The sequence below is a fragment of the Sorghum bicolor genome, chromosome 2 (genome assembly GCF_000003195.3).
Source record: "Sorghum bicolor cultivar BTx623 chromosome 2, Sorghum_bicolor_NCBIv3, whole genome shotgun sequence".
Taxonomy (NCBI): Eukaryota; Viridiplantae; Streptophyta; class Magnoliopsida; order Poales; family Poaceae; genus Sorghum; species Sorghum bicolor.
In genome coordinates this window covers 72961147-72981768 of record NC_012871.2, presented here as the reverse complement: position 1 = coordinate 72981768, position 20622 = coordinate 72961147, and the positions used below count along the sequence as shown (strand labels likewise).

Genomic DNA, 20622 nt, shown 5'->3' with positions numbered 1-20622 from the left:
TAAGTCTTCAAACTACGAAATCGCACGTCTAACTTCCTAATATATTTAAGTGATATTATCCAGGTCCAAAATACACATAAAGAGGATTAGAAGCTGACATGGTCATCCATGTGGATATTTAAGCACATGACCCTTGATTTAAGCCCACGTGTGCGTCCGCCGGCTCACCCCTGCTCACCATAACGGTACCCGCGGCATACCACCTGGTCATATAGGCGGCAACTGTGACCGGTTACGCTGCCGAGCATAGTGAGGTAGACATAGGAGGAGAGGAGCTTAGTCTACGATCATCCGATATTACGCTCACTCAGACATGGCGGGGGCTATGCACACCACCGCGAACTGTGACAAGTGGCCAGTGGCCAATGCCGTGCTGAGCGCCGTGGGACTCTCAGCTTAGGGGTCTTTGCTTAAATCATGTCCATATGGACAACCACTTCAGCTTTCTAACCCTTGTGTGTATTTTAGATCTAGATGGAATCACTTAAATTCATTAAGGAGCCAAATGTGTAATTTTATAGTTTAAGGACCCATATAAAAACCATCCAATACTTTAAGGACCGGGTGCAATTTACTCTGACAAAAGCTATGCACCCAAAACAGAAAGGCTAACTAAGGCCTTGTTTAGTTCCAAAATTTTTAACAAAATGTAAATAATACCAATTTCGTTTGTATTTGACAAATATTGTCCAATCATAAACTAACTAGGCTCAAAAGATTCGTCTCGTCAATTCCGACCAAACTGTGTAATTAGTTTTTATTTTCGTTTATATTTAATACTTCATGAATATCTCTAAAGATTCGATGTGACGGGGAATCACAAGGCCTAATTTTCTATCCCAATACACACCAAACTATTTAGAACGGAGAGGGTAACTAATTTTCTATCCCAATACACCACAATCTACATTTGGTTTAAGACGGATTAGAGTGCAGTCATACAAGGTCTAATGGGTTCACAACTCACTTGTACTACTGTACAAGGCAAAAAGGAAATCACATTGGTAGCAAACAATCAAAATCACAAAACCAAATAGTTGAGCCAACAAGCTTACAGCCTGTATCGGGCTGTCGTACAGCCACATTTCCAGGAATGTTACGGATACTAGCAAAGAAAAAAAAATGCCATTCGTACATTTAATCAAGAGGATATATTCGGTTCATGGACAAATAACTATAAGTTCCAGGTACAAATGAAGCGGCAGAGCATGATGGAGAATATCCTCGAAAAATATTCACAACTTCGGTTGCTTCAGGTACAATGGAGCAGAATAATTGCCTGAATTAATTGTTTGCAGTGAGCTTCAGTTCATTGGTGACATAAATTGCCACAACATCAGGAAACAGAAATTCGGAAAAAGAAGTCTGATCCAGATGTTCCGGTCAATCAGCAGCTTCATCTAGAGAGAGATTCATCAGAAACAATAAAAGAGAACATCAGCATTTGCAATCAGCATCATGAACGGTATGTCGTTCAAAATTTAACAGAAATGAAATAAACATTTGACACTAGTGGATCCTAGTATTAACATTAGTGAAATTACAGAAGGTCCTCAAACAATGAGACCACACATAAAACGAAAACATATTCTGGCATCTATAGCAATTAGCAATTATTAATGAATCTATCTAGGAAAGTCCACTGCAGTAAGCAATTTACTTAGAAAATAAACTAGCCCCATCTCAAAAGCAAAATGATGATGCAAACAGGATAAAACTCCAACAAAAGTTTGAAAAATTAAGGTACTAAATTACCATCCTCAGTAATTTCACTTTTAAAGCTGACATCACGATTCTGTACTCCAGGAGCGTATTGATCCAAGAACAATTGGATTGTCCTCCAGTAGCGGTCCCCTCCAGACATCCAGGTATCCATATGCATACCACTAGGAAAATCAACAAATCTGCAATTTCTGTTATGATCAGAGGCTTTGTCATATAGCATCTTCATGTGTGGAGGGGGGACTAGTTCATCTTGCAATCCAGAAAGGAAGAGAATGGGTTGTTTGACCTGCGATGAACATGAACTCAGGCGTGGACTAGCACACACCAATTGGCTCGAATTAAAGAAACAAAAAAAAAAGATGAAGATGAGCAGATGCAAATATTTGAGACTATAAATACTTAGATGCCTGTGGTTGGATGCTGAACTATGTAGCAAGTGAATCTTGGTTGGAACTTATAAATCTCAAACATGCAGGCCAAAGGATAAAGGAGCAAACATAAACTAATACATTTTATCAAACCTTTTGTAAGAAATATGTTACCTACACCCTAATGTTCAACTGCAACCAAAATAATAAAAAAATGGTAATTAAACACAACACATAGACCCAGAAAGTTAACTCAAATCACCAAAATCTCACCTGTCCAACAATATCAAGTGTATTCCATGGAGAGCGAACAACACAGTTCAGAAGTTTTGGACCTTTAGAAGAGCTCCCACCTATGAACCATCTTAAGAATGGAAGCATAATACCAGCCATGTCCAGTATGGATGTAAATGTATTTTCCAGTATTAGAGCGGCCACCTGCAATATGGAGCAATTCACATAAGAATAAATGAACACAAATATAAGTAAATCATACTATAACATGGCTTAAATCTTGATGAAGTAAACACGCGAGTGAGTTCAAATAATATACTGTAAAGTCTTAACCACTGCTAGGTGAAAGTGAGACCTTGTCTCCCATGCTATACCTTACATAATGGTAGTAAATCTGGATGGAACAGGGGTGAACAATCCAGATTCAATTTATTTATCCCAAAAGGTGAGACCTTGTCTCACATGCTATACACCTTAGAAAATTCTTCCCTTAAACATCGTATAACAGAAAGGTCATTTGCTATCATTCAACATCAGCATTATAATCACCACCACCAGTCTAACAGAAAGGTCATTTTTTCACACTATATTATGTTATTGCTAGAACAAGAACCAAGAAGTTGGAAGTTTGCCTGTGGGTTGTCACAGCTCACAACAGATAGAAAGGACACCAAGTTTTGTATAGTAAGGGCCGCATGTAGTGACGACAGATTCACGTTATATTATTTTAAGAGGGCTTGGATACCCGATCTGTGCTGTCAAAATTATAAGTGGAGCATAGTAAATTAGTAATAACCATGATCAACCTGTGTTCCTGATTTTCACAACCTTTACCCCCAAAAAATTCTCACCACTGATCTTAGCATAACATGGGGAGCAAAAGTGACAGGGATATTGGGGGCTGGGGATCAGCATGTTACAACTCCACTAATCATCAAACTTAAGCAAAGCTTGTCTATCCACATCATGATTCCAAGGAGCATGCAAGTCTAATTCATGGACATGCTGTTCATGCCGCTTCACAAGTTACTTAGACTGGCACTAAAATAAAGTTCTGTACGGAGATAGGAATGCCATCCATCCAGTAGCATAGGGAATAGAGGAGCCTATTTCTCAGTTTCCTACAGCAATATGAGTAACATATTGGATACAAATGATTACCTTGTCAGGATTGTTTTTGGCAAGAACTGCTCCAACAGCACCTCCTAAAGATCTTCCAAAGATAACTATCCTGGTTGTGTCAATGTCCTTCCTCTGAGCTAGATGATCAAGTGCAGCCTAGTAAACAGGATATCTGTAAGAATTGGGAACAGGCAAAATCAGTGAAGTAAACATGAAGGAACCAACAGACCTGTGCATCATACGTGATCCCTTTCTGAGAAGGATAACCATCACTCTCACCATACCTATAAAGAAATTCAGGTTTAGATGTGTCACAAATGAAGAAAATAAGAACGTTTGAACCCATAAAGTATTGAGAGCTACAAGTTTGAATGGTACAAATATAATAGAAGTATGAAATATCATACCCTCTATAAGAAAGCATAAAAACATTGCACTGTAGTCGCTGCATCATTAGTCGAACAAATTCCAAACGGTGAGCGATGTCTAAATAGTAAAGGATTTAACAGAATGAGATTCTAATAAAATTTGAGCCATCATATGAGGTATGATTATATGTACATAGGGGGAAAAAGGATACTGCCAGCATTTTCTTGGAAGAACAGAAAGGTTGGACCTGCATCAGAAAAACATACCATAAAGAATTATGAAGTGGGCATAAAAGGGGTAAAAAAAAGATAAGCATGCCAAGGAAATGGGGCAGGATTAGAAGACAGAACAATTAAGTGCCACAAGTCCCTAATTACAAATATAATCAAAATTGTAACTCCTTTTGCTAGGTAATGCTAACGTAACTTAGTACCTAAAAAGACCAGCACGTGATGCATTCAATCAAAAAGACAAGAACATGAGTCACACAACTAGTTTAGTATGTGGACAAAATCCGTTAGTAAATGGTCGACACATAGTAACAGATATGACTAGCAAGATAACAAACATGCAATTAAATATCTAGCTTCTACGGTTCTTTGCATACTTATTATATTGACCAATCTCACTTGAATACACCAGTACTGCATGCAAGTAAACTTTAACTTGCAGCTAGCTGGACTGTGTCTGCTTGCTACTATGGCCCAAGGAGTGAATGACTGAGTTGATCAGGAGAAGCTAAGGTCAGTGGTGGCCCCTTTTCATGAAACTCAACGATGTTTAGAGGTAGAGTTTGCCATTTTTGCCACCCACAAAAGCACCAGTGAATATCAAATATATCCTATATCTGCCTGCTTCCAACCAATTTTGTCCACGTGAATTCTTTGGGAAACAAGCATGTTATGACATATCAACACATCGTCGAAAACCTAACTAATTACGCTTTCTAAATCAGTACATCTTTTGAAACATATGATGGAAACCTAATCCAACAAACAAAAAACTAATGACAAAATGCATAGCAAGAACTGTTAATGATCATAGAGATAACAAAATACCTAAACATGAAAGGACCTTAGGCACTATAGCAGTTTACACGGTGTACAACTAATAGCAAAATGAACAACACATAAACAGAGTAACTTCTATGAATTCATCCTAGCCCTGGACCCATCCAGCTAAATTTTCACCTAAGCTAGTTATCAGCTCCAATGACCAATCCATATGCTGGACTGCAGAGATCTGTGCATCATAACCTAGAAAACCTAGATGTCGGTGAGCTGTCTACACAGAGCATGAAAGTAGCTACAAAGTCGCTGGCAAAAGGTATGTCCTAATGTATAATCTGAACACTAGCAACATAGACCAACCCAATTCTCGATCAAGGAATCTAAGGGCTGGAGTAACTTCGACGTCACTACATCCATGCTCACTCACACGGATCAAAATGGAGTCCTATAACCGAACCACGAAGAGATCCACCAGTCGGGAAATCAAATACTACCTAGTAAACCTGCAAACCTGGAAAGCAGCAGCTACGGTTCACATGGGAAGGACACGAAGAGGCAAGCAAAGAGAGGGAGGGAGGATTGTGTACAGAAGATGATGGGGACTGTGCTCGCGCTAACCTCGGCAGGTGGGGGAGTGGCGGATGAACCAGGAGTGGAGGCGCACGCCGTCCACGGTGCGGAGCCAGATATCCTCGTAGATGAGGCCGAGGCGGGCGGGGGTGATGGGGTACGCGCGCGGCAGGCCCGGGAGCACGGGCACGTAGACGAGGCGCTCCTGCAGCGCAACCAGCGCCGCTAGGCCGGCCACCGCCACACCACCGGCGCTGTACGCTAGCGCCTTAAGCCACCCCGCCATCTCCCCTCCCTCTCCCGCCGCCGCCGTCGCTCGCCGGGAGGAGAAGGCGCCGCCCCTCTGGTGGTGGTGAGACTCGGTGAGCACGACGGCGCGGCCGAGAAAGACCCGAGTGGGGCGCGTCTTCTGGCTGGCTCGTGACCCCGGGCTTGGGCTCGGGCTCGGGCGGTCGGGGCCTGGAAGTGGTGTTCGAGCACCAAAGGTCGTTAGGGTCCAGCAGGCATGGACAGATGGTTTGACTGACCGGTCTCGGCTCTTTTTCTTAATCTCACTTTCTAAATTTAATTTAAAATAACTATTCCAATAGAAAATATTCTCTTTATGATCTAGCAATTTCTCTATAATTTGTTCAGTACTTTAAGGAGATAATTTTACTCTATGTCTTCAATGAATGAGAAACTTAGAAGAAAGGATAAAAATGTTTAGATATCAAATTTAAAAAGTTGTTAGAGTTAGAGCGAATTATTTTCATCAAAATCTATGTTTTTATAAATAAAAGTTACAAAATGAAATGTGAAGGAACCTAAAGAGAATCTTGGAACCACGGACAAAGCAATTAGCAATGCCAATATCTGAACACTTTTCGTAAAACGGGAAGTGCTTGAGGAACATATTTCCCTTTTCCCTAAAACCTATGTTATTTGAGTAATTATGTTATTTGTGTGGACCATTTTTCTGGTTATGATAGTCTTTGATTAAATATCAATACATTGCAGATTGCATTAGCCTTGAATAGATTGCTACTGTCCTTTGCTATAGCAACATGTCTAGAGGACAGAAGCACTACAATGTAGAGATGTCTACGTGATATCTGTAAGCAACATATATTGACATGGCAGCCGGAGGGAGAACCACGAGTGACTCATCCTCTCCACCTTGACATCTGGCCTCCTAGCACATCAAGGTGATGGTCAAATGATACAAACTGAAATTGCACCACCATTTAATCAACTAGATATTTAGTTCTAATAAAGTCCACCGTTTTCTGATTGGCCATATTTCTGCCTTGTTCACTTGATTTTATCGGCACTATTTTTCAGTTATGAAATAGTATTTTTCTCTTACAACAAATCAGCATCGGCTCCACACAACATTTTAGGAGTGCAAAACCGAAGGTAACGAAAATAGAAACTTGGAGCTATACTTTATGATGTAGTTTTACTATGAAAACATAAAAATTCCTAAAAGGAAAAAGTCATGGTTCCCAGACAAGAAACGTGGGCATGTTCCATGTGTTATGGTTGCTAAGGCTTTTGACACATTGAATTAGTTGGACCTTCCGCATCAGGTGGTGAATGCTTCATGGTGGAGAGTACCTAAAGAGAAAGAAGCTAAAAACAATTAGTTTATTGTAATCTCATCCTTTTATAAGAAAGGTATTTTTATGCAAAACAGGAACATAGCATTTTGTCAATATTAATGTTATTCCAAGAGGAAAGAATCACATATGATCTCGAATGGCATAGCATAAAGAAGTTACATTTATGTTATGCAATTACCTCCTTTAAAAGTTTGTTTGGGTACAAAAGGTATTTTGCTAGCAAACTCTAGCTGTTTTGGACTAATTTTAGCCTCAAATAGTAACTAGTCATATGTATCAAACAGGCTCTAAGAAAGGGCAGATTCACGGGTTAGCAAGGGAGGCTCAAGCGCTTGCTACAAGTTCCACCCCAATCGAGAAGATGGGGTCAGAAGAGTGAGAGCTGAAGCTCCCCTTCATTATTCCTTCACATCCTTCACTGTCTTTAAGGTATTTTAACCTTTTTCTTTCCTATTAGTATCTATATTTTTTATTGGTTTGGTGTTATTCCCCATGTTTGTTACAACTTCTCACAATTTTTATAAAATCTTCTTTGACTATAATTAGATGTACCTATACTTATAATAAATAGATTTGATGCCCTATATTCAAACAGAGTCTTATGATGACCGTTCGTCGATAGCGAGACCAACACACAAAAAGAGTGATGGCAAGGGTCACTTGGACCTACCATAGTTGTTCATGCAACCATGTCTTTACCAATCACAATGTATGAATCTCTATGTGCTTATTGGTACGAATATTAGTATTGTTTTGTCCGACACAAAAAATGATGAATATTCTTCATCAACATGAGCGTTGCAAGCAAAAAGATGTATGGACCAACTTATGAATATGGCACTTTAATCTTATCATGCAAAATCATACACACATATATATACTGACAATTTATAATTGGATATGAGTTTATCCTTGAATGTTTAGCAGTAGATCTATTGTTTGGGGGCCCGTTGCTTGCATCTTCTCTTATCGTAGCTTTTAATAATACAATCGTAAAATGGTAGTATTGGTCAAAATAACACTCAATGGATATTATTCCCAATAAATCTAAAACTCTTTATACATAATTCTTTTTCATTAGATCAGAAAAATCCCACCAAACACCTTGAAGAATCGATAATTCTTTTCATCGTGTGAGACACAGTGGCCGCGAGATTGAACTACCCCTCATTTGTTCTCAGACCATTTGCTGAGTGTTTGCCTATACGGTCATCTATACTGCAAAACATCTAACATATTAGGTTTTGAGTTGTGCTTTACACAGCGTGAGTACTATATTGTAATCCAAAGTACCTGTAACATGTTTGATGTACTTAGCTATCATATAATATAATTCTTCTTTCATCGAAAAAAAAGTTTCCCTTGCCGCGAGGTTATGATCACCACATCGCACACTGCAGTGATGACGTTGCGGTCCTAAACATGGGCCTTGTTTACTTCCCAAAAAATTTTACAAAATTTTTCACATTCCCCGTCACATCGAATCTTTAGACGCATGTATGGAGTATTAAATATAGACGAAAATAAAAACTAATTGCACAGTTTGGTCGGAATTGACGAGATGAATCTTTTGAGCCTAGTTAGTCCATAATTGGACAATATTTGTCAAATACAAACGAAAGTGCTACAGTGTCCATTTCCTAAAAATTTTTGGAACTAAACAAGGCCATGGCCAAAGAATCAAAATGGGTAAGAACCCATTACCCATGAAAACATAGGCCTTGTTTAATTCTAATTTTTTTTGCAAAATCGACACTGTAGCACTTTCGTTTGTATTTGACAAAAATTGTCCAATCATGGACTAACTAGGCTCAAAAGATTCGTCTCGTCCATTTCGACCAAACTGTGCAATTAGTTTTTATTTTTATCTATATTTAATACTCCATGCATGCGTCTAAAGATTCGATGTGACGGAGAATCTGAAAAATTTTGCAAAATTTTTGGGAACTTAGGCCATAGCAAATGTCTGATCACCATGCGTCTGGTTCTTGGTGCACCTACCAATATTCAAGGCGGGTGACGTGTGAGCACCGAGCAGCGGAGAGGAGGCGAAACATTTTTTGTTTGTTTATTGCGCCAAAAAAACTAACAGACTTGAGAAAAAAGACAGAAAGGGGCTGCACAGTAGGCGCACATATTTGGCAGCCAGAGCGGGCCTCGTCGTGCCCCGTATTCTCAGTTGCTTCGACGTATTTCTCTCTCTGTCTATACGGTTCAAGGGACTGAAGAAGGTAGAGAGAGAAACTCGAAGGGGGGAGAGGAGGGAGATACAGGTACACACTCCTCCTGATCCCTCTAAATCTCTAATAAGGAGTCCTCGATTGGTTAGTTGTGTTGTTGGGTTCACTGTCACCTCGGATTGGATGGCTCCTCTGCTCCCCGCTCCCGGAGTGGCATCGTGCGTTGCTAACCTTACTCTTGCTCTGCGGCTTGATTTGATTCATTTTTTTTTCTTCAATCTTGTCAATCCTAAGGTTTTTCCTCTCTGGTTTTCTTGATTTTCCGCTTGGAAAGTTGTGAGGTTTAACAGGATTTTTGGTTGATGCCGCATATTTTTGTGTCTTGGCCATGCCCATGCTTGCTTGGATAAGCTTTTGCTTCAGCCTAGCTCGCATTGCATGATGCGTTGTTCCTAGAATCCGAGCGCAAGTTCTATGCGCTGACCACTATTTCGTGGATTACCTGGGGTGGCGTTGATGTTCTCGGCAGTTGGGGTGGATGGTAATCTGCGATCCCTTTCCTATTCTATCTAGGATTTGATGGCTTGAATCTAATTTTGTGCAGATTGTGTTGATTTCTTAATTCAATTATAGCTGTGTGAATCGCCTCCGTCCCTCGCGCACCGGGCGGTGACCCTGCGTACGCACCTCCCTCTCCCCTCCCGCCTCTGCTGTACCGTGGGAGCCCGGCCAGCTGCCCAGGGTGGCCGGGCCTTGGCTCCGCCGGTGGTGTGATAAGAGTCATCTTGAGGACACGAATATGCATGTTAGAACTTCAGGGGAGTGTCGAATCAGGAATCGGGTTTATCAGTGCGTAAACTTGTTGATATGAGCTAAATGCTTGCTGAAGCATCTTTATTGCTATGGGGACATAATCGGACCTGACAACTGACAGGCACAAAATTAGAGATATACAATGCTGATCCACTCTTGGTAAAACAAAGGTTTTCTAGAGTATTTTTCAGAGTCCAAACATCTGAAATGGGGAAAAAAAAACCTGGCTGATGATAATAATTAGATAATCCACTGAAAGCAAATACCACTTGGCACTCTGCCTGCAATAGATGTAAATCTGTAACTGATAAAGGAGTAGAATTGCCATCAATTATCCTTGTTCTTTAGCTTGTCATTGTTAATTCAGCTAATTCAATGCTAGCTACTTGCCACAAAGGTTAATTTAGTTGTCCGTTCATCTGATTTCTTAGAAGCAAAATGTTGTTTGGAGCCCAGTGTCAGTGACACCATCTTGTAATGCCTGTGCTTCTACGGGAAATGGAGGATCATTCTGTCCATCCCATGTCTAAGTCTAACCATGTAAGTGTTGGTATTATGCTGTAAACCTTTGTCTGCTTGCCATACCACAGATAATTAGCTCATTAGCTAGCCTATATGTGTAGGGCTCCTTGTCAGGAAATGGTTATGAGATGAAACATTCAGGCAAAAAAGTTTGCGATAAGGATTCATCATCAGAATCTGATCAGTCTCACCAAGAAGCATCGGCAGTGAGTGAGAGCAGTCCAGCTGAACACACATCAACTCAATCAGGTAATTCTTTATCTCCAACCACATTATCAGTTATCATTCTTTTTGTATCTTTTCTTTTACGCCGTTGGTATTGGGATACAGCTTGATTTAAAGTTTACTTCACAAGAAATGTTATGAACTGATGAATTCTGAGTTGAATATGTTCAGATGCCTTTTTTGACTTGCACTATTATGCTGTAGTGTCAGTATCCATAATTTCAACTATGTGTTCATGCTGTTTTACATGGCCATTTTCATATTCTCGTATGTGCTCCTTGAGTGATAGTCAGATAATCTTCATATGGAATCAAAATTAGAATTGGGTGTATCGAAATTTAGTCAGTTCATTGTAGATGTTCCTGCATTTTTTTTAATAAAAAATAAACCCTTTGCTCCTGTTACTAGCTTCACCAACCCCTTAACTTGTCTTTTGAGAAATCTCTGATTATCTTATTTATTTGTTGGCCTTTGAAACAATGTTCCCCTGCCCAAGACTAATGTATAATAACTTAATAAGGCTTATTGATACATTAACACCATCATGAAAGTGTACTTTTGTCTTCAGACAATGATGAAGATCATGGGAAGGATAATCAGAACACAATGAAACCAGTATTGTCCTTGGGGAAGGAAGGGTCTGCCTTTTTGGCCCCAAAATTAGATTACAGCCCATCTTTTGTAAGTTCCATTTGATCGGGAGAAGTGCTTTCTTAAATCTTATGTGCTGCTTTGAGCTAACTTCCTACATTTGTTCCAGGCTTATATTCCTTATACTGCTGATGCTTGTTATGGTGGGGTTGGGGTCTTGACAGGATATGCTCCACATGCCATTGTATGTTCAACCTTAACTATTCAGTTTCTGTCTTTCTGACCACAATCTGTAAGTAAATATCAAACATTTAGAGTTACAAGATCATATAGTGATTTCTCTGTGATACATTTGCAGTTATTTACTTATTTTAATTTCAGAGAGAGATCGTCCTTGACTCCTTGTATATTCGGTGTTATGAAGGTTTCTTGTGAAACACATTCTTTCTGGTTCCTTATTTCTGAATTGATTATTTTTCAAAGCAATAGAAACGGACAAACGGTAAATCGTGCTTTTACTTGAAGTTTGGCAATGCACAAGAAATTTGTTGCCGCATTTTTGCCTTGGATCAACACTCTTAGTCTTTTATAATTTGCACAGAACTTAATGTATGCTATGAGCTATTTATGATATCTCCAGATAAAAGATCGAAGGAATATAAAACCATAATTGCATCCTATCACAATTTTGGCTGTCATGCTAGCTGTCGTTCTTGATGACACAGAGGCTTCTTCATATTCAAAAACTTTATTGTTGCGAAACAAACGAGCCTGTGTTAATGCTGTTATTCCTGTATTATGCATTTAGGTCCATCCCCAGCAAAACGATACAACAAACTCTCCAGGTATCTTGCCTGTGGAACCCACAGAAGAAGAGCCAATATATGTTAATGCAAAACAATACCATGCAATCCTTAGGAGGAGGCAGACACGTGCTAAATTGGAGGCCCAGAATAAGATGGTGAAAGGTCGGAAGGTAATACATAGTAATTTTCCAATTCCTGATGCTGATTTGGGAGCTGCTTTTAATTGTTCTTCAGCATATGCTGCATACAGAGCTTTAACTATCAATACAGTAGATTTTTCATGGCCATATTTCAGTAGGTTCTCCATGCGCTTAACTTTTTTTAGATATTGTTTTGGACTTGTGTCACCAAGCATTTTTGTAAGAGCGAGACAAATAAGTTTTGTAACTAGCTAACACCAAACATTTCTTGGCTTCTGCATCACTCTTTCATCTGTTCTTTTCTGATCTGAAAGCTGCATGAATTAGTCCTGCATTCTTATACAGGCGATAGTTGTTTTACTTCAACTATATAGTTTACCTAGCAAATGCACATTACAAAGTCTCCTTTCTTCACAGCCATATCTTCATGAGTCTCGCCATCGTCATGCCATGAAGCGGGCTCGTGGATCAGGAGGGCGGTTCCTCAACACAAAGCAGCTCCAGGAGCAGAACCAGCAGTACCAGGCACTGAGTAGTTCAATGTGCTCAAAGATCATTGGCAACAGCTTAATCTCCCAAAGTGGCCCCACCTGCACGCCCTCTTCTGACACTGCAGGTGCTTCAACAGCCAGCCAGGACCGCAGCTGCTTGCCCTCGGTTGGCTTTCGCCCCATGACAAACTTCAGTGAGCAAGGTGGAGGAGGCTCGAAGCTGATTGTGAACAGCATGCAGCAGCGTGTTTCCACCATAAGGTGAAGAGAAGTGGGCACAACACCAATCCCAGGCGCACTGCCTGTGGCAACTCATCCTTGGCTTTTGAAACTATGAATATGCAATGGACATGTAGTTTGAGATTCTCAGAATAACCAAACGTGCAGACATATGCAAGTCCTTTTCAGCTTGCTGTAGCTGAAAGAACTGTGGTTATGTTATGATGAGTTTGTTCCTGGAGACTGATCCATACCTCGTGCTGGGTGTTGAGGTGAAGCCATGGAAACATGTTGTGGACTTGTGGTTCAATACCTTGCTGCCTAAAAGTGTCTGAAAGGCTAGCTCCCCAGTTTGCAATTTTCCTGGTTTCCAGCTTGTCTTCTCTCTGCCAATCTTTTGGATTTGATGTGATGATGACTTACCTTACACATTTATGCATCTATGTTTGTTCTCACAGCAGCATTGCAGAGATGTTTGGAGTAAACAAAAATAATGATGCTCACGCCTAGAACTAATCACTATCATAGGATGGGCATGGAGCAATCTGTGGATACCGCGGATCCATTCTAGCTGTACTAATAATCAAGCTTAGTTTGAGCTTGAATGGAAAATCAGTTAAATAACTTACCTAAAGTAGATCAATGAAGCAATCCATGACCATCCCTGATTGCTTGTTGTTTACTCAAGGAAAGAAAACTGTTCAATAAATTTCAGAGAAACGCCCAAGTGTATATCAGGTTCTTAAGCTCAAATTAATCAAGCAGAACTCGTGTTTTACAAGTAGTTCTTAGCCAGCTGCATCAATTTACAGGCCCATAGGACGATAATTTACAACTTGGGCAAAGAAAGTATTAGAGGAAATTGAGAAAAAAATCAGTCCCTAGTTTTTTAAATAGAAGCGCTGAGCCTCAGCACCATCTCAAGCCTCTCTGCCTTACGGTAGTCGTTGTCGGTAAGTTGTCCAGCAGGAAAAGGTGTAATCTCCAGAAGCAGGTGAGGAGTTGGAAGCTCATCGAACAATGCTCTCACGTTGTAGCAGCAAACACTTTCGCCATGAGCACTTTCCCTCCTTATTTGGCAACCCTGATTGGTAATTTAAACATGAGAACTGATTTAGTAACAACCGAACAAGCACAAAAGAAACATGTTTAAAACCTCATTTGACAGGTAGTGAGATAATATTTGTTTGAAAAAATGTGCACAAAGGGGCAGATGAGATCAATTGTTATGGACTGAGACAAGATTTTACCTTGTGAGAAGAAGCATCCACAAAATGGTCATCTTGGGACAGAACTGAAGCAATCTCCTTCAGTATCCGCCTTCCTTCATCCGTTGATCGTACTCGGTATGTTCTCTTCAGTGTGCCTTTGGTTGTGGGCTTCCATTTGCTAGTTAGCTTTCTATTATCCTGAGCATCTTTGTCACCTGATCAACAACAAGCTCAAGACTATTCACCTTCTCATCCATTACAAAACAAGGTAATAAAGCATACATATGTTTCCATCCACAAATTTCTTCGGACCCCTGGGGTTATGTTCAGGCTTTTTTCCTCGTTAAAGCTTAATGTAAAGAAATCTAAAGAGCGTAACAAATACTGACTGAGAGGTTACTAGTCACTATTGTATAAAAGAGAACATTTCCATTCCAGTACGGTTAGATTTAGCATGGAAGATGGATTCTTCAATTTGAAGAAATACAAACCCAGAAGTCAAAAGTAAGGACAGAATTACACTTCAATTCCAGAGTACTTCTACAGAAAAAAGAACAGAGAGGCAGCAGCCTGGCATTAACATAGGTCACAAAAGGACCATATTATTCTCAATCCATCCTTCGTAGCAAGTATAGTGACAGTTGGCTAAGGAATCCAACCAGATTGCAAGATCATACCCACGCAAACATTCCCAATTTGATTACTACGTTCCCTTCGCCATATAAAGTCTACAGAACCCACTCCTTCCATTAAAGCATCCAGAGTGCTATACCAATATACCATCAACACCAGACCAAGTCAAACATTCGGGTTGGCACATCCATACTATGTAGCAAGTATCAACTCAGTGCACGACAGTGCGACATGTTGAAACATCTATCTATCATCTTAAAGCTAACCTCCCTTTTTACACTTTGAGAAATCGAACCACCTACCACCATGTACTATATGGTCCTTCCTAACAAGGCAGTAGAATCAGATTCTGCATCTTTTTACAGATGCAGAATGGCAGAACCGTATAAATCTTTCACAGCATCCACTTCCACCGAACAGAGCATCAACGACAAATCCGAGAAATGCATAAATAAATAAACAATTACAATCGAGCAAACAAAATTTAGAAAACAGCACGAAACCTGAGGCGCCGCCACGGAGCTTCTCGGCCCACTTGGAGAACCCTAGGTCGCTGTCCCCGGCGCCGTCCTCGCCGCCGATCTCTGCAAAGCACACACGCATCAGAAAACCTCAAACCCCTCCCCATTCCCGAACCCGAAACACCGCCCCGAACGGAACGAACCCACCGCGTCGAACATCGCATGTATTACCGTGTGAGAGGAAGGGGTTGCGCGGGGAGCCGGCGAGCCCGACGTGGAGGAGCGCGTAGTAGAGGCAGAGGCGGCCGGCCCAGACCAGCACGGGGCCCTCGAGCAGCGATGCGGCGATGGGGGCCGCCGCGGCGGCGGGGTTGAAGGCGAACGCGGCGGCGGCAGCGCGCCTCGGCGAGACCGGGCGCGGGAGCGAGGGGAGGAACGGGGTCTTCGCCGGTGGGAAGCAGCGGAGGGGGAAGGCGCTTGGCGCCGCGGCGACGGCGGCGGCTGGGCCGTGGAGGAGATAGGCAAGCATGGCGAATTGCGATACGGGCTAGCTGCAGAGTGTGCGTGTCCTGTGTGCGCCGTGTGTTCGGTGCTTCGGTTTTCAGCGTCGCCAACTCGCCATGTCGAATTGTCGATGGTGGTGTGTTCAGAGAACAGAAAAATTGACAATAACAAAAGTAAAAAAAAATATCTTCATCCTTCTTGTTTTGTTCATGGATTTTTGTGGTACAAACTTTACCGGGTCCTTTGGGCAAAAAACACAAACATCGATCCTAGAAGGCTAGAATACAGTAGCCCTTTTTTTTTAATAGTCAGTAGGAGCTTTATCTAATCACTTAAGGTAAAAAAAAAAAAGCAAATTCTTAAGAGCGTCAGGGTTCAAAATTTTGACGAAAATTCATAGAAAATATATGAATTTTAGTAATTTGAGGGGTGACCGAATGAAAAAACTGAAAATTCATATATTACTGTAATGCATGTGTTTTATTGTCTAAATTCATATCTTCTTCTATATTCTTATGCTCAATAAATATTGTAGTCACAAATCGTGTCAAAATTCTGTTTAGGTCTAAAAATTAGAAGAAAAAAACAATATCTCATGTTGAAGTATCTTAAAATATTACCAGATTTTTGGCAGAATTTTATGAATTTATGTAGTTTTAGAGATGATCGAAAACACTCAAATACTGAAATTGAAAATCCTGACAAGCGCGTTAAACAACACGGAACGGCTGCTAGAAAGAGAAGGGAACAACTCCACACAAAAAACCCTACAATGCTACAAGGCTAGGTCAAAGACAAACACAATTCCTAAGAAAGATGCACCTCTCCTTGAAATTATACCTTGCATTTCCATAAGCCTTCCATACGAATGTGCACGTGGATGCTAAGGATAATGGCGAAGACCGGAGGGATAGGGTACGACAGATAGGACTGGCGATAATAATCTTCAGATACTATAGCTTTCAGACGGCAATCGATCTATTGGTTCCTCTCTCGTCGAAGAAAATGATACCTTTGCCGGTCGTAATCGCGTGGTCACGAAAAGCAAAATCAAGAGGAACCCCCTCCAAAAAAAATATAAAAAAAAAATCAAGCGGAACCGAACCAGCCCGGCCCACGAAGGTCAGTTCCAGATTGCCAACAAGACCAGCTTTGAGTGTTCCACAAATTTTATTGGCTTCTGCAGCATAAGACTATGAATGAAGGACTATGCAGGCATGCAGCAGATGCCATTGTATGGTTCAGCAGCTCCACAATGTGCACCTCTCCTGACATTTACAAGACTGATCTTATCTCACAGCGGAAGAAAGTTTTTTAACTGCTGAAACTGAAGTATCTTTGTTACATGTGTATGTTCACAGCAGATGAACTTTACTAGATAGCAGATTAACTTTACAGCGTTACATGTGTGTATGTTCACAGCAGCACCCTGTGTGTATGCGTATGTGCCTGCGCAACCTACTACTTCGCGTCCTCCTCCTCCCCCTCCTCTTCCTTCCAGACCGGAAGGATGCCTTGCCCAGCCAGCCTCTTGTAAACCCAGAACACCACGTACTTGGCCGTTATCCTCTTCTCGTCGATCAGGAATGGCTCGATGGTGCTCACTTCGTTGCTGTAAGACGATAGCGCAAAGCCCTTCGGTCCTGCATTGTTTGTTACAAGATTAGTGTGCACTTTGCGCTAACTCAGTAAGGCATTGTTTGGATACCATTGTATCTATGTCAATCCACTTGTGTTGAGATGGATTGGGGTGTAAATTAGTTTAAGTTCCACCCTAATCCACTCCAACACATGTGGAATGAAGTGAATACAAGAGTATCCAAACAAGGCCTAAGCTGGTTTTCATCTTTAGTGACGAAGGAATGCGTGGCTTTATGTGCTACATATCCCACTGCAGAGTAGATGGCCACAGAACTGATGAGTACTCATCAGCCATGCCGTACATTATTCGGTAATGGGAAGGCAGAGCTCCTGCATTTTTTCTACGAGAATAGGCTAACGGCGAAAGCTTTTAGTCGCATTCGACATTGGTCTGCAAACCATGCTCTATTCTACATTCTACTGTTGCTTAGACGTTCTTCATGTCATGTAGTGTTCAGACTTCAGTAAGCATGGTACTGCCTGATACTAAGAAATTGGAAAGTTAGTTAACTACGTAGTGTCTAGGGCCAGAAATTTAGGTTACGCACCAATGCTTATAAATGAAGGATATTCCTACCACAAGAAGTTTCAGAAAGGAAAACAACACTTGGCAACAAAGTTCAATGAGAAGATAGAAAAAAAATGGTAAGACAGTATATACCTGTGAGATCTCCTTTTGGAAAGAAAGCCCAAAAATAATAAGGGACGTCATTCTTTATGAAGGACCCCTCCAGCTGCAATCCATAAGCACTAGAAGGGTCAGAAATCTGCCGACTAATTTGTGGGAGCGATCTCAAGTTTCTGAATCTGCAGTTCCCAAACAAATCTTGGGCTATGCTAACACTGTGTTTGGTGGAGGCAGTAGGAGATTGATGCAATAATAATTCAATATCATGCTCCTATTTTTACAAAAGAAAAAAACATGTGCCAACGCAGAGGACGCATGTAATTTAAAAACAGTGTACGAGACCATCACATTAGAGTAAACAGTTTATCACAAAGTATTGAGTGATATTAGCATGGGCCAGACTTGTTCACTAATCATTATTGTGCTTTCGACATCACTGACCAATTCTTCTTTCTCCATTACAATTTACAAGGCTCAAGAAATTAATGAACTGCACAAACACTAGAGTTGACAAGTGAGTGGCATAAGCCAAGCAATTTCCTGCTCAATATGTACTGATATCTAGCTACTCCTCTTGATGGTGATTCATGCTACAATGCATTTATTTCTTGTATGCTACGTAGAACAAATGTACAGTACAAATGCCACCAGTTTTTAGTAACTCTGGCACTGGGCTACTCCACTAGCTACAACTCTACAAGCATTCTGTATTTGAGTGATTGAGTAAGTACTCACTACTCACCGTGTTGTTTTGGAACGCAAGCTCGACCTGGGACACGTCATCCTCCGCCTCCAAGGCGGCCTTCAGCGGTGGGATGATCTCCTGCTGCATCATCTCCGGCAGCGGCAGTGCTGCGGCCTTCTTTGGCTTGGCAGCCGCGGCCGGCTTCGCCGCCGCTGCTGTGGCCTCCTTGGCACCGTCCGCAGCATCCTTCTTCTTGCTAACTGCAGGAGATCATCAATATAGTAACAGCAAACGATGTCAGCACTTGAGAGCACAGACTGCATAGGAACTGAACTGACTCGTGCCATCCAACATTTCTGAAGCGTCACCGTGCAATCTAACATTTCTGAAACGTCTCAATTCAGAACAGGCGTGGCACCCCGATTAGGAAGGGTAGTAGCAAGCAAGACGGTACCGGTGGTGGAGGTGGACGACTCCTGCACGGCCGAGCACGAGACGACGACGGCGCCGCCGCCGCTACCGGCGCGGGGGAACGCTACGACGAGGGGCGCCCGCTTCCCGAAGAGCGGCGCGGCCGCCGAGCACCTGCACGCCGCGTGGCCTGCGGCGGGGGCGCTCGGCCTCAGAGCGCGCAAAGGCTGAGGCGCCATGACCATGAGCGTCCGCGAGGATCGGCGACGACGACCAAACAAGCAAACCACCCGACGACGGGTCGTGTTTCACGATTGGCGGAGGGGTGTTGGCAGCATGCGCATCAGCCGGACTGAGCTGATCGTTGCGCGCGAAGGCCCCCGGGGCACGCACGGAGGCGACAAAAGAAGAGATCGGGATAGAGGATGAGGCGACTGGTTTAACTGGAGACGGCCAGACGGGGTCCTCCCCTCGAGTAGTCGAGTGCAGCCCGTTGCAGGGGGTGCCTCCTGTCCACTGGTTCAGTTGGACGGCACTGGTTTGGCGCCACGCTATCTGCTCGGCACCTGCTCCTGCGGCTGCGGGGCTGCAGCCTCGGGGCGCAGCACGGGGGTGCCTGTGAGCCAGCCAATAAAAAGGTACGTATGCTTACTGTCGATTGATAAAAAAAAGAGGTGTCGAATAAGTCTTACTCTACTTTCCAACAATAAAGCAATGGCTACAAAAAATGTTGAATAGGAATACTACCCTAAATATTACGCTGCGTCGCTGAACGTTGGACCACGTCCAATGCCACTCACATTCAGGGACCATACTTTATATTTTCAGTGCCAGTCAGTGTCGATACAAGATTAAAAGATTGTGCAAAGCTACAAGATGCGGTTGTTGTTTACTGCCTTTTTTTTAGATTAGGTTGTTGTTTACTTGCCACCAGAAAGTGGCGGGCCGCCGGGCCGGTTGCCGGCGAAAGGCTGAGCGGCGAATTCGACGTGGAAGGGGGTGGAGGCCCATCTCGAGGCGGCGGTGTGGCCTGTGTGGCGTGGCCCAGATCTCTCTGGGCTCTGGGACCCGTTGCCTTCGCCTCGAACTCCGCGTCCTGACCCGCAACGAGGCCCGGCCACCCTCCTAGCTTTCGTTTCGCACAATCACCCTTTCCCCTCTACCGCTCGGTCGCCGCTATAGGCACGCAGAGTAAAGTTTCGCTTGTCATGAAACTATTTCCCATTTCTCACAACAGGCTGCGTATAACGAAGGCAAGACAAGATGAGAAGGGAGATTGGGTCATGGGAACACGTCTTCGCCCACGTCGTATTCCGTGGTGCTCTGCTCCCATCACGGGTATAGCGTGTTCTGCGGTGCGCCGGCCGGTGCCTGCCGCCGTAACTACTCCCGTCGCAAGTAGGTTGTCACGATTCCATACGCCCGCCGACATAGACTCGGACCATACGCTCACGACAGC

At 42.5% G+C, this 20622-nt stretch overlaps 4 protein-coding genes across 7 annotated transcripts; 1 reads left to right on the top strand and 3 right to left on the bottom strand.

The window, feature by feature from the left end:
* Positions 952–5824, bottom strand: LOC8060669 (protein bem46). Its single transcript, XM_002460956.2, has 8 exons — positions 5447–5824; positions 4030–4065; positions 3857–3935; positions 3679–3733; positions 3489–3605; positions 2367–2531; positions 1756–2011; positions 952–1400 (listed from the first exon to the last, which is right to left on the bottom strand). The coding sequence occupies exons 1-8, from the start codon at positions 5682–5684 to the stop codon at positions 1384–1386; spliced, it is 963 nt and encodes a 320-aa protein (XP_002461001.1). The 5' UTR covers positions 5685–5824; the 3' UTR covers positions 952–1383.
* On the top strand, positions 9113–13358 carry LOC8079173 (nuclear transcription factor Y subunit A-3). 4 transcript variants are annotated; one of them, XM_021453810.1, is made up of 8 exons: positions 9113–9275; positions 9787–9861; positions 10427–10535; positions 10619–10766; positions 11311–11423; positions 11503–11577; positions 12142–12309; positions 12697–13358. In XM_021453810.1, exons 3-8 carry the CDS (start codon positions 10473–10475, stop codon positions 13033–13035), a joined length of 906 nt encoding a protein of 301 aa, XP_021309485.1. In that variant the 5' UTR covers positions 9113–9275; positions 9787–9861; positions 10427–10472; the 3' UTR covers positions 13036–13358. The 4 variants fall into 4 exon arrangements, with proteins under 4 accessions (XP_021309485.1, XP_002463167.1, XP_021309486.1 ...); XM_021453812.1 differs by lacking the exon at positions 9113–9275 and adding an exon at positions 9292–9400; XM_002463122.2 differs by lacking the exon at positions 9787–9861.
* On the bottom strand, positions 13678–15934 carry LOC8079172. Its single transcript, XM_002460955.2, has 4 exons — positions 15526–15934; positions 15337–15417; positions 14240–14415; positions 13678–14073 (listed from the first exon to the last, which is right to left on the bottom strand). Exons 1-4 carry the CDS (start codon positions 15821–15823, stop codon positions 13879–13881), a joined length of 750 nt encoding a protein of 249 aa, XP_002461000.1. The 5' UTR covers positions 15824–15934; the 3' UTR covers positions 13678–13878.
* Positions 17048–19767, bottom strand: LOC8060668. Its single transcript, XM_002460954.2, has 4 exons — positions 19207–19767; positions 18810–19012; positions 18101–18173; positions 17048–17441 (listed from the first exon to the last, which is right to left on the bottom strand). The coding sequence occupies exons 1-4, from the start codon at positions 19406–19408 to the stop codon at positions 17260–17262; spliced, it is 660 nt and encodes a 219-aa protein (XP_002460999.1). The 5' UTR covers positions 19409–19767; the 3' UTR covers positions 17048–17259.